The sequence below is a fragment of the Camelina sativa genome, chromosome 10 (genome assembly GCF_000633955.1).
Source record: "Camelina sativa cultivar DH55 chromosome 10, Cs, whole genome shotgun sequence".
Classification (NCBI taxonomy): domain Eukaryota; kingdom Viridiplantae; phylum Streptophyta; class Magnoliopsida; order Brassicales; family Brassicaceae; genus Camelina; species Camelina sativa.
Window position 1 is genome coordinate 5,344,888 of NC_025694.1, and position 13,398 is coordinate 5,358,285.

Genomic DNA, 13,398 nt, shown 5'->3' on the forward strand with positions numbered 1-13,398 from the left:
TGGTAAAATCTTAACTTGATACTATTTGATAGTTTTACTTACAAATTTTACTATGGTAATGTTGGAGTTATCAACAACACACCACATTTGGGAATCCAATACTTATCAATATCATTGATGTGGCCTATGGTTTACTGCATTTAGATGTTATCACTTACTTATTTTTTGGAAAAGAGCATATTCACTTATTCCTTAGACAGAACAAGAACCTTCCTAGAAAGCTTGTCAAACCTAAGTAGTGTATATACTAGACTTGATTGATCAAAAATGTGAATCGCAATGAAACCCAAATAGCCTTCAAACACATTCCTAAACAATTTGATATTTTTCCTTTAGATTTTTGTGCGTGTTTGTTGTTGTACATCAATTAAAGTTGGGGACCCAAATAACAAATAAAGACAGAAATAGCATTTAAGTCATAACTTTCTTGTGTGTGTGTAAAGACAGCTTCACCATAAGCCACCATTACCGTTCCGTGTTAAAACACGATTCTAAACGGAGAAACAAAAACGCGTTTACACTTTTCAACGCTAACGTTGTAACAAAACGCCAAGTGGATGACGGCGGTCCAAAACGCTAAATTTGTTAAATTCGCGTCTATGTATATTTGGGGACATGATGATTGATTGATGAGAGAAATATATCACTGGAATCTGAACCAGACAGTTTTCTGATCTTCTTCTCCTAGAGGATCTCTCTCGGAGAAGACAAAACCAAGAACAATCTCAATTTCTTCTCTCTCTGTAGATGGCTGGAGTTGTGCGGTTAACGACGACGTCGGTTCAGGCTCTTCGCGTCTCCTCATCCTTCACATCCTTTGCCGCCGCTCTTAATCCTCTGCAACCTTGCTTACCTCCAAATTCGAATCTGAATTCCGACAAGAGATTGCGTCTTCTCTCATCTTCTCCTTCGTGCTCGTCTTCTCATTACCACCCATCTTCTGTTCTCGGAAGCCATATCCCCCTTAGACGACCCAAGAGCCATGTGGTTCGTGTCAAGGTAAAAAATGTCGTAGCTTTGAGCTGACTCTTTCCGTAAATTTACATGCCCTTTTGGAAATTGATTGAGCTTCAAACTTGAATTGGGACTTTTATGCTAAAGTTATGTCCTTTAGCTGTTTTCTGAATCTCATTGATTCCTGGTACTGTAATAATGTGCTATAGAATCTTATCCCGTTTTAGATGATTAGAAAGTAGTCTAAAGTTTCAATTTTTTGCTTTAGAGACGGTGATGCCCATTGTTTAAGTTACTGATGTGTGTTTGTGGTTTAGGTAGATAAAAATGTAGCAGAGACAGAGCCACCAAAATGGTGGGAGAGGAATGCTCCAAACATGGTTGACATTCATTCTACTGAAGAATTCTTGAGCGCTTTAAGCGGAGCAGGCGAAAGATTAGTCATTGTAGAGTTTTATGGAACTTGGTGTGCTTCTTGTAGAGCATTGTTCCCAAAGGTTAGTGTCATGTTTACTACCTCCTGTGACTTATCTGTTCGATGTAGCTATACGAGTTCCATTTTCTCTTTCGTGATTCTGAAATAAATTGAGATGTTTCTTGTGTCTCTTTACAGCTTTGCAAGACAGCAGTGGAAAATCCGGATATAGTGTTCCTGAAAGTAAACTTTGATGAGAATAAACCGATGTGCAAGAGTTTGAATGTGAGAGTGCTTCCTTATTTCCACTTTTACCGTGGAGCTGATGGCCAGCTTGAGTCCTTCTCATGTTCTCTTGCTAAGGTAAAGAAGACTATTATATTCCTTTTCCATGTCTAGAGTTTGGCATGTCAATGTTCATTTTTTTGATATAGGTTCTATCAGATATTAGAAACCCTTTGCTTGATATTGATACCATTGGGCATTCAACCTTTTTGATAGATCAACACTTGTATTCTGACATCTCATCGTCTTTGAAAATATGTTGTATTGTTATCAGTTTCAGAAGATAAAAGATGCGATCCGACTGCACAATACCGATCGTTGCAGCCTCGGTCCAGCCAAAGTACCTGAAGGATTAACCTTAGCCAAACCAGCTGGATCAAGTTGAAGAAGTGCCGGGCTTTTAGATTTACTAGTGCAACAATCTTTGGTTGCTCAAGCAAATACGAAGCTTAAAAATTCTGTATATCGTCATATTTTTTGGTGTAAAAGAATACTTCCTGAATCCGGTTACGATTCTTCTGCCCGCTTATAGTCAATGGCGCAAATGTATTTTTCACTACTGCTCGTCTTTATTGCTTGAAAGCAAATCTTATTGATGTGTAAATGCATGCATGTGTGATGTTAAATAAGAATCATTGTGTTGTTATGATATAACACAATGACTACAAATTTACAAAGAACCATATGCTAACTTATACACTAGTTTACAAAATCTGAGCTCAAAGACTTAAAGTGGGATCTAGAGTAAAGTAAAGGACTGAAAACTAAAACTTGTATGAATATGAGGACTGTTTGGTAAACATCTTAACGTTTTAAAGTCTTGGCCTTTCCGATTTCAGATTCTTTTTCTCAGGTTTCCACGCGCCACCGCGAAACAGCAAAATCCAAAATTCGGCGAAGAGATGCAAGGAGGAGGAGGAGGAGTGTGGAGCCAACTATGGAGGAAATACGCTGATTATAACTACAACAAGTTCGAGAGATTTGCTGTTTGGGAAATGATCGAGCCTTACCGCCGACCAAAAACCTTCACGGCTTTGATTACTATCTATGTCGCCGCCTTTTACACCGGCGTCATCGGCGCTGCAGTTACAGAGCAGCTCTACAAGGTGAGCTAGTTCATCTGATTCTCGTGTTTGGCAAATGCTAGGGTTCAAAATGTGAATGAAATTGGATCAATTGCTTCATTGTTAACGATTTGATGATTGTCGTGAACAAGGAAAAACCTAGACCTTGAATTTGTTCTTCATTAGGTCTTTCAACCAAACTATTATGTTGTCTTGATTAGTATCTAATCTAATCTAATTCCATTGTTCTGTAGGTATTGAGAATTCTTGACAATGTGTTTCGTACACTGTTTTGTGGTTAGAATAAGTTTATGCTCTCTCTTGTTTGTTTTTCTAGTGTGAACTTTAATGTTACTCTACTCTCTCTGTAAACAGGAGAAGTTTTGGGAAGAGCACCCTGGGAAAACGGTGCCTTTGATGAAGCCAGTATTCTATCGAGGACCGTGGAGAGTTTATCGTGGTGAGGCTATTGCTTCAGATGCTAGCAGCCAGTGAAGGTATCGATTTAGGCTATCAGAGACTATGATGGTGCATCCTTTATGCTGGTTTATAAACCAAACAACGTTGTGTTCTGTAGAGTGCATGTATCGTACGTTGAGTTGTTTAAATGTTCTCTAGGCATCTTTGGGTTTAAGCGGGTCAGTATATTATGCTTGTAGACAATAAGGTCTATTGACGAATAGACTCTGTTAAAGAATTGGTTTTTCCTACTTGTAATGAACAGTCTCATTATAGTATTTAATGATTTGATAAGAGAAGTTTAAGGGTATCCATCCATTCCTTTGATATATCTCTCCTTTCCATTATTAGTACATTGTAATTCCTATCTGCCTCTCTTCTGGTGCCCTGAAATAAAACATTCCCAAATAAGAGAGGTGACCTGACTACCTCAGAAACATCAAGCAAACAGTTTTATGTCTTCAAATTAGGTACCAGCACTTTCTTTTTTGAATATAGGTTCTTGTGGTGATGTTCTCTGTTTCTTTCTTTTCTTTTTTGCTGTTTGTCGCTTGTGAAAGAATATGACAACCTATGGCACTATACCATCCCAAGCAAATACCTCGTCGAGCCTGAGCTTAGTAGGACGAGCCAAAGAATTGATCTCCTTAGGCCTTAGCTCTCAAAGGCCATGGCTTGAACTTGTCCAGTGTAGTGCCTTTAGCCTTCCTGTGTCCTTTAGTGTAGCTACCGAACGAATCAAAACCAACATCATGATCTTTCGAACAAACTACATTATCATCTTCATTGTTTCTATCTTCATCAGCATGCTCTGGCAACCCGTCCACCTTTCTGTCTTCTTTATTTTGATAGTCGCATGGATATATGTCTACTCCCGGGATAATGAACCATGGGTGATATTTGGCAATATGGTCGATGATTCTAATTTGGTGCTGGTTTTGTTGGTCCTCACGATCGGTATATTTCTATTAACAGATGTATCCCGCGGTATTATGATCGGGGTTATGGCTGGTTTGCCCGTTGTTCTGGTTCATGGCATGTGTAGGAATACAGAGATGTTGTTCGTCTTGGAAGATGATGAAGAGAAGCTAACATTGAACACAGCATCTTCGTCGCTTTCTTCTTCCTCTTAGTAAATCGAAACACAAGATTTTATGTTTTGGGTTTCGTGAATGTGTCTACATAGCCATTGTGAAACAATGCACAACCAGTGAATGAAAATCAACAGGATGCAAAACGAAGTTTATCTCTTTTTGCCACAAAATTCCAGGATTTAGACGTTGAGATGTAATGATATTAATCTTGCGATCTTATTTCACACAAATAATACTTTTCCTTGTTGACCTTGAGGTCCTTCAAAATTGCTTACAATGAACTTCTTCGACAAACTAGAAGAAATCTACAATGTACAATGATGTGAACAGAGAGATGCGTCTACTTGTATGTCTCCACTCTCTCAAGACTCAACAAAGTCTCAATCTTTCACGCTTTTAAGCAAAACTCACTCTTATGGATATATATATGTATATATATTTAGAACTTGTAGGTCTTCAACTCTTGTAAATTCTGAGACCTTTTTTTAACATGTGGACCACATATGTATGTATATAGGCTCTGGTTCTGCATATGTTATTGCAAAATGTACTTCCTCTTTCTGTTATTTTAAAAGTATAATAAAGTGACATTTGGCTGCTGAAATATATGTAAACAGAAACTCTGAAATCTGAATTATCGTATTAAGAAATAGAAGAAAATAATCGTACCAATCAATTGAGAATAAAGAAAACAACTAACTAACAGAAGAAAAAACAAATTGACAATTTTGTGATGACATTTAATGAAGATAGTTCTTGGGTTAGTCTTCTTCTTCTTGGTTTTAGAGCAAATGGGCAAGCCAACTCATATAACATATTTTGTAACAACCTAATTAATCAAATAATAACTATAAAACTTATAACTATTATATATAGTCTACTAAAAAAAATTGTGTAGTTTCTAAATATATATTAAATAGGGGATGATATATCTAAAATTTGAAAATTTGTCTACCATATCTCAAGAAAATCTTGCATTAGTTATAGAAGTTATACTCCCGGTTATTTGCACCAAATTGAAGTAATAGATATATTCATAATGCGTTTTTGGTCTCAGCATGTCATTTAAATCAAACATTAATTCAATTAAAATTTCAAATTGGTTTGTCCTTGTACCCAACCAAATCAACTTAGCCCAAATTGAGTAATCTTAAACCGGATTAATCAATCACTGAGCAATTTAAAATCAAAATCCACCTTCCTTAAACAACAGATGGGTAGCATATTGCTGCATATTGGTTAAATCAACCTTGCTTAAGCACTCGGTTAAATTAATTTATATTTGAATGACCATAATTAAATTACAAAATTAAACACCGATTTCAAAGTTAGGCGAGGACATTAACTTTAGCTGACAGAATATTAAAACATTAAAACGTAAAGGACTCTGAAAACATCTTCTAAAGACACATAACGCATAACAAACAATAAAACTAGAAACAAATAAAATGTTTTATTTGTAATTAACTTTTTCTTTGCTTATGTCTTGCTTGTAATTAGCTTTTTTTTTTTGCTTATGTTTTTCTTATATTTTATCTATTTTTTGCTTTGAAACATAATGATACTAAAGTTTTGCAAAGTTTTTTTTATTATGATTAGAAAATAATTCAAAATTAAACACTAACGCTATTACCTTTGATCACAATATAATCAAGATATTTATTGTTATAGCACACTTTTGATATTTATCTCACGTCTCTTCAGGTGATTGATATCTCACATAACCGTCTCACATGCACCATTCCTCTCGAGCACACAATATTAAATCTGATGACTCTGGATCTTTCCTATAACCAACTCCATGGTAGCATAACATTCTTCGATTTAAGAATGAAACAGCAATCTGGTGATGATTACATTGAAGTAGAGAATTATGCACGTTAATCAAGGTAAACCATAGAAATCTCGTAGTTCTGCATGGGTATTGCGTCGAAGGAAACGAGAGATTGTTGGTATATAGGTACATGTCTCAAGGTAGTTTAAGACATCTATTCCAGTGGAAGGAAGAAGGGTTGAAACCCCTTGAGTGGACTACACGGCTTACTATTGCATTGAATGTGGCCATAGGAGTAGAATATCTGCATACTTTGGCTTTTCAATGTCAGAGTTACATACATAGAGATCTGAAACCGGCAAATATTCTTCTAGGAGATGATATATATGCGTGGATTTCTGAATTTGGCTTGGTCAGGGCTACAGAAGAGGGCAGAGCATCTATCAGGACAAAGTGTGTGGGAACAGCTGGTTACATTGCACCCGAATATCAAAATAAGATTCTTCTTTAATTTCATATATAAATCTTTTATATTATAAAGCACAAGTTACCCACCAATAATTTTTTGACACATTAGCAAACAAAAATTATTTTTACAAACAATCGTTAAACTAAAAAAAGATAGTGGAGAAAAAAAAACAAAAAAAGCAAAAAGACATAATTAAAACAAATTCCTAAAATCGAGTTAACGTAAAAACAAATTGTTTTCCAAAAAAATAAAACAAATAAAAGTAAAATCGTAGTAAAGAAGAATCTTATGATTAATTGATTCATCATGGTAGACATTAACTCGATGAACCCAAAGACTAAAACAGAACATAATTATGATTAATTGATTATATATCGACATTCATAAATAATTGCGACACGATTAGAACGAAGACCAGTGTAATGCTCTACCGGCGTATTATTTTCCTTATTATATATCTATCACCATCGTACCATAATTAATAATTATGCTTCAATATTCTTAGGGCTTCTTGCAATGGAGGACCTTGAAACTGCAGTTGGGGGCAATCTTCTCCAAGAAAATCCTCGCCGTGTCCTCTTGAATCACCTTCGCATCACCCTTCTCCACCAGGACCGCTTCAGTGATATCCTCGAATTCTTTGCCTCCGCTACGAGCCACGAAATCAACCAGCGCAGCTTGTACTGGCCCTAAACTTGGGTTATACGCAACAGATTCAAGGTACCATCCTCTGTACACTTTGTCATCGCACTTCAGCGCCACTCCAGACGGAGAATCGCTGTACGGCGCATACGATTTGTTCGCCGCCGCTAGAGCCCTGCACTTTGGATGGGGACACTCCTCTGGATCAGAGCAGATCGCTTCGGAGGTGTCCAAGAGGACGAGTTTGTTATCGCGCTGCGCGAGAAGGAGAGGGGAGTCTTCCGGGAGGAGACTGTCAGGGCCGAAACTCTCCGGCATGAGGCTCTCGATGCTCATGAACTCGTCTATGCCCTCGTCTGGTTTTTGGATCAGGATTTCGACTTAGGAGGGGTGCCCAATTCCTGATAGAACTGGCGGCAGTGGCCACATGGCGCACCGAATTTGATATTGTCAGCGGAGACGGCTATATGAGTGAGCTCTTCCACGGAGTTGAGAGCGAGGTTGGTGACGAGGAATTGCTCTCCGTGGATGGAGTGGTGAAGAGGAACGCCTTTGAATTCGACATTGACGCCTAAGAAGACCTGACCCTTTGATGTGAGTCCAACGACTCCGACTCCGAATATGGAGATTGGAACCCGAGCGAGAGACAAGGCCTTCTTCATCAGCTTTGGAAGGTCACGGGGGCCGTGGATGCCCACTTCTGCTGCTTCGCTAGGGGTGTAAACGAACTTGTTCTCTTGTGCCATTTTTCTCTATTTGATTTTGGGATCTGTGTGTTTTGGGATGTATTATGTTTGTGAGAGAGATTGGAAATGAGATGGAGAAATGGAGAAGCAAGTCCTTGCCTATTTATAGAGGTGTGTTTGCGTCGTCTGTAATAGTACTTTTTAAAAGCGTGTTTACATCGTTCCATAATATTGATTGTTGATTATGACTCTCAATATAACTAAAAAAGTTGATTGTGACAACATAACTAAAAAGTTGATTGTGACTATCAAGATTCATGTAATCACCTTTTATGCAAATTAGTTAGGGTTATATTTATAATTTATAGTAAGAAGTAATGTAATGAATAGTGGTAAAATATTCATTGGTCCTTAACTCGTAATTATAAACATTTTGATGGTTTGAATAGCAATATAGGTAAAAGATAATATGGTAGTTTTTTCACATACGCAACCAAGATAAAAAACAAAAAAAGGTGATTATGACTCTTTTGAGACTCATGAATTCTATCTTATATATTAAGCAAAGTAGTAAGGTTATTTCCTAGATTAGTATGAAGTATCATCATGAAGAGCGGTGGAAAAATTATAATTCAATAGTCTTTAACTCTTAAATGAGTAACATTTTGATGGGTGGAAGTAATATAGAAAAAAATTAATCACATACGCAACCTATTAACTACAAGACAAAAAAATGACCGTAACTATCAAGTTCATGAACCTGTTTTTTTTTTTGGTAAGATTCATGAACCATTTTTTTATAATTAAGTAAAGTAATTAGGATTATTTTTAGTATAAATAATGTAATGAAGAGTAGTAAAAAGGTAATGGAATAAAGAGTGGTAAATAAGGATTAGTTTAATAGTCCTCAACTCTGTGACTATTTTGATAGTGTCACGTCTCTATATTCAAATCTGTTATAGAAGATGTGTTCGAGTTATTCAGAAAAAAAAGTATTTTAATGAATAATGATAATCGAGTCCATTATATACACAAATTCCGTGTGTCTTTTACAGTTGCCAACCACGTATTACTAGATATGTGATGTGTCTACATGTTTTGAATGCTTTTTTAAACGGTGTGTTTACCTTGTAGGTAATGCACACACAAGATTACACATATAACATAATGACTCACAAACCATTTTTCAAAACCAATTTCTTTAGAGTAGTTAGTATTACTTTATAAGTAGTTTTGTTTTTTTTTTTGTCAAAGTTATAAGTAGTTTTGTATAAACTAAAAATTGGTACACGTAAAAAATCGGTCTTATTAATTAGTATCATTTTCATGGTACCTATGGATTAGTAAAACAAATAGAAATTGAGAATTTATTCATAAAATGATACTAATAAATTGATTTCATAGTGTTTGAGAGTGTGACAAGGAGTATATTTAGTCCGCGATAACATCGCGCTCGCTTTTATCGTTGAAATTGTGAAGAAAATTTGCCAGTGGTCAATATGGTCCACTTATTCTCCACCTTGGTATATGTTTGCAAATGAGACTTTTTTTATATTACTCATTAATGGAGATTCATTGACATCTTTTTTTTTATTATTATTATGCTTTTGGAAAAACAATATAGAAGTTTTTTCACATTTTTTAGAAAGTAGCAATTCACAAATAATATTCGTAAGGTGCCATTTATAAAAGCAAACTGATTTGAGATTGTAAAATTACTTAATAATTATTAGTTAACTACATTGACAATATTATGAATATTATTATTCTGAAACTGAAAGGTAACATGATCCCAAGAAGAAAACATAACATAATTATGATTCTATATCATATCGACATTATTAGAAGGTTTAATGAACCCAACCAAGAAGTAAACAAAGCATAATAATTATGATAGGATAATAGAATAATTTAATAACGAAGACCAACATTCTTAACGTTTTTAAGGGCATCCACGTAGCAATGGAGGACTTTGAAACCGCAGTTGGGATATGCTATAGTCTCTAAGAGCATCTTCGCGGTGCCCTCTTGACTCACCCTCGCACCATTCTTTTCCACCAGGACCGCTCCGACGATCTTATCGAACCCTTTGCCTCGGCCACGAGCCACGAAATCAACCAGCGCAGCTTGTACCGGCCCCAAACTAGGGTTAGACGCCACTGACTCAATGTACCATCCACGGTACACGTTCCACTCGTCGTCAAGCAGCGCCACTCCCGACGGAGAGTCAGTGTACGGCGAGAACGAATTGTTTGCCGCTTCTAGAGCCGTCCACTTCAGACGGTAAGAGTATGATTCTGAGCAGATCTCTCCTGAGGCAGAACTCGAGAGGCTGAGGCAGTTATCGCGCTTCTCGAGAAGGAGAGGGGTACCGTTCGGGAGGATTCTGTTGGGTGTGAACCTGTCCGTAAGGAGGCATCTAAGGCTCGCGAATGATACTTCTACATGCTTTGATCTGCTCAGGATCTTGATGTCAGGTGCGTTGCTGATTTCCAAAAGAAACTGGCAGCAGTGTCCGCACGGCGTGCCGAATTCGATGCCGTCTGTAGAGACGGCAACGGCTAAATGACGGAGGCCTTCCTCGGAGTTGAGGGCGAGGTTGGCGACGAGGAACTGCTCGGCGTGGATGGAGTGGTGAAGAGGAAGACCTGGAAAGTCGACATTGACGCCTAAGTAGACCCGACCCGATGATGCGCGTCCGACGGCTCCGACTTTGTACGTGGAGATTGGAGCCCGAGCGAGTGACATCGCCTTTTTGATCAGAACTGGAAGTCTCTTGGGTTCGGTGACGCCTTGCGATGCTGCTTCGTTGGCAGTGAAAACGAACTTGTACTGATCTTTTGCTATTGTCGCGTTTTGAGGTTTAGTGTTGGGAGGTTGGAAATAAGATGAGAAGTTGGGCTGTTCTGCCATTGTCTCTGTCTGATTTTGGGATCGTGTGTTTTTGATATTTTATGTTGAGAGATGGAAATGAGATGAGAAGTGAGTTAACGTCTTTACCTATTTATATAGGTGTGATGTGTTGCGTCTCTGTGCTTATTGTGAAAGTACCTTTTTAAAAACGTGTTTACGTCCAATGTATACGCAAACAAATGAAGAATAGCGTGTGAACTACAAGATACATTAAAAGCTGATTGTGACTGTCAACTGTCAAGGACTCAATTTTTAAGCAAAGTACTGAGGATTAAGTTTTCTAGTTTTAGTATAATCTATAAAGTAATGTAATGAAGAGTAGTAACATAGATAAAAATTAATGCAGTGAAGACTAATTGTCCTTAACTTTTATATATTCCACTGTCTCGAACAACAGAATTTTTTACTTATAAACTTTTACGGTTCAAGTTGATATGATACATTTTAAATCTTTCGTAATTATACATTTACTAGACTAAGCTTCTATGTATTGCAAGTTGTTATGTTTAGGACCGCTCTAGGGGAAATGACACAGCTTTAATTCTTTTGTAATTAGACAGAAATTAGGGGCTCAGAAAGAAGTTGTAATTAACCATCTTCAATGAAAAATATATATTCATTCATCATGAAACTCAACTCTTCTAAAATTAAAATAATTTGACTGTTCCTCAACTGTGCACTTCGTAGAAGTTGGCCAGAGGGTCAATGGGCCATATGTTATATTCTTTACTTCGATATGTCTGTAAATCATACTTTTCTATCTTAATTATTGAATATATGGAGATTCATGCAAATGCATCTTTTCTTTTCCTTTTTCCATACTGTTATGAAAAAATCGGATAATATAAGCCTAGGTGTTATAGAACAAAATAGATACCAAAATCTAACACATGAACCGAAGAAAATAATAAGACTTATTTATAAGGTAACTTGAACATGAAGATGACAAAATCATAATTATGATTATATTATATTATCATCTAAGTTTAATAAAGACCAGTGTAATTCTTCTATGTACTGGCGTATTATTTTCCTTTATATTCGTCTTTTTTAAATAAATAGTATAATCATATATCGTATACCATAAATATGAATCAGTTTTCTTTAGGGTTCTCGCAGCAATGGAAGACCTTGAAATCGCAGTTGGGGGCAATAGTCTCCAGAAGCATCCTCGCCGTCTGCTCTTGACGCACCTCCGCATCTTTCTTCTCCACCAGCACCGCTCCGACGATCTCCGTGAACCCTCTGTCTCCGCCTCCGCCACGAATCATGTAATCAACCAGAGCGGCTTGTACTGGCCCAAAACTTGGGTTATACGCCACTGATTCCATGTACCATCCTCTGTACACACTTCCTTGGAGATCCACCAGCGCCACTCCCGAAGGACACTTGCTGTACGGCGCGTACGATATGTTCGCCGCCACTAGACCCGCGGGCTTCAGATCGGGATAACGGTCAGGGACATCGGAATCGGGACCCGAGAGGGTGAGGCGGTTATAGCGCGGCTCGAGAAGGCGAGGGACGTCATTTGGAAGCTGACTGTCGGGGCTGAGTCTATTTGGAAGGAGGCTCTCGAGGCTTACGGTTGATACATTGTCGCCGTTTTGATCCGAGAGTATGATTTTCATCTCAGGCGCCTCGCGGATTTCCTGAAGAAACTGGCGGCAGTGGCCGCAAGGAGCCTCCGGAGGGGAGAGGGCTAAGCAGTTGAGCTTTTTATCGAGGTGGAGTGCGAGGTTGGCGACGACGAACTGCTCCGCGTGGATGGAGTGATGGAGAGGCAAACCTGGGAATTCGACGTTGACTCCTACGAAGACCCGACCGGATGATCCGAATCCGAGGGCTACGACTTTGGATGTAGAGAATGGCCCACGAACGAGTGGAATCAAAAAGGGAATGTTTATGAGGCTGTCTCCGGGGGATTTTGCTTCTTCGCGAGTGAAAACGAATTTGGAGGGCTGTGCCATTGTCTCTCTCTCTGATTTCGGGTTGTGTTATGAGATTTGTGTTGGGAGATGTGAAGTGAATAAACAAGTGTTGAACTTATTTCTAGGTGCGCTGTGTGCATAATGAATCGTACTTTTTTAATTGGTGTACGCTAATCACATACGCAACCTACAACACTACGAAATACATAAAAAGTGATTGTGACTCTTTGAAATATCAAGATTCAAGAGTCATGAACCATTATTTCAAACAGAGTAGTTAGGATATAAAGTAATGAAATGAGGAGTGGTATATATGGCTCAATACTCAATTGTCTTAACACTTAATTAGTAACATTTTTTATGTGGTTCGAGTATCTAGTAATATAAATAAAATTTTCTAGTTCATGCATATTTGAATCATACTTTTCTAAAGGGAGTTTACGCCATTCATAGGAAATCCACTCACGATGACTCAAGAACAAACTTTTAAAGCAAACTTTATGATTATTTTTGTAGTTTAGTACTGAACAAATGTGGTGAAAACTGGAGACTATAGTCAAAAATAATTAGTCTTAGCAGTATATAGTTTTTTCTAAAAAAATATACTCAAAATGCTAGTTAAATGTCTATGGTAGATTGTATTTTGAGAGTTAATTGGAAATATGAGATGAGAAGTGAGATAACGTCTTTACGTAGATGTGTTGTGTCTTNTTTT

At 37.6% G+C, this 13,398-nt stretch overlaps 6 protein-coding genes across 6 annotated transcripts; 3 read left to right on the forward strand and 3 right to left on the reverse strand.

The window, feature by feature from the left end:
- LOC104717229 (thioredoxin-like 2-2, chloroplastic) lies at window positions 586-2,258 on the forward strand. Its single transcript, XM_010434773.2, has 4 exons — window positions 586-999; window positions 1,272-1,451; window positions 1,568-1,732; window positions 1,929-2,258. The coding sequence occupies exons 1-4, from the start codon at window positions 748-750 to the stop codon at window positions 2,037-2,039; spliced, it is 708 nt and encodes a 235-aa protein (XP_010433075.1). The 5' UTR covers window positions 586-747; the 3' UTR covers window positions 2,040-2,258.
- LOC104717230 (uncharacterized protein At4g29660-like) lies at window positions 2,465-3,489 on the forward strand. The gene is made up of 2 exons (XM_010434774.2): window positions 2,465-2,760; window positions 3,094-3,489. Exons 1-2 carry the CDS (start codon window positions 2,557-2,559, stop codon window positions 3,211-3,213), a joined length of 324 nt encoding a protein of 107 aa, XP_010433076.1. The 5' UTR covers window positions 2,465-2,556; the 3' UTR covers window positions 3,214-3,489.
- On the forward strand, window positions 3,538-4,739 carry LOC104717231 (PRA1 family protein C-like). The gene has a single exon (XM_010434775.2). It carries the CDS (start codon window positions 3,741-3,743, stop codon window positions 4,308-4,310), a length of 570 nt encoding a protein of 189 aa, XP_010433077.1. The 5' UTR covers window positions 3,538-3,740; the 3' UTR covers window positions 4,311-4,739.
- LOC104717232 (cytidine deaminase 6-like) lies at window positions 6,856-7,958 on the reverse strand. The gene is given in 2 exon segments (XM_010434776.2): window positions 6,856-7,539; window positions 7,542-7,958. Coding segments are annotated over 2 exon segments (885 nt in total). The 5' UTR covers window positions 7,903-7,958; the 3' UTR covers window positions 6,856-7,015.
- On the reverse strand, window positions 9,649-10,801 carry LOC104717234 (cytidine deaminase 7-like). Its single transcript, XM_010434777.1, has one exon. It carries the CDS (start codon window positions 10,753-10,755, stop codon window positions 9,754-9,756), a length of 1,002 nt encoding a protein of 333 aa, XP_010433079.1. The 5' UTR covers window positions 10,756-10,801; the 3' UTR covers window positions 9,649-9,753.
- On the reverse strand, window positions 11,654-12,873 carry LOC104717235 (cytidine deaminase 1-like). The gene has a single exon (XM_010434778.2). It carries the CDS (start codon window positions 12,720-12,722, stop codon window positions 11,850-11,852), a length of 873 nt encoding a protein of 290 aa, XP_010433080.1. The 5' UTR covers window positions 12,723-12,873; the 3' UTR covers window positions 11,654-11,849.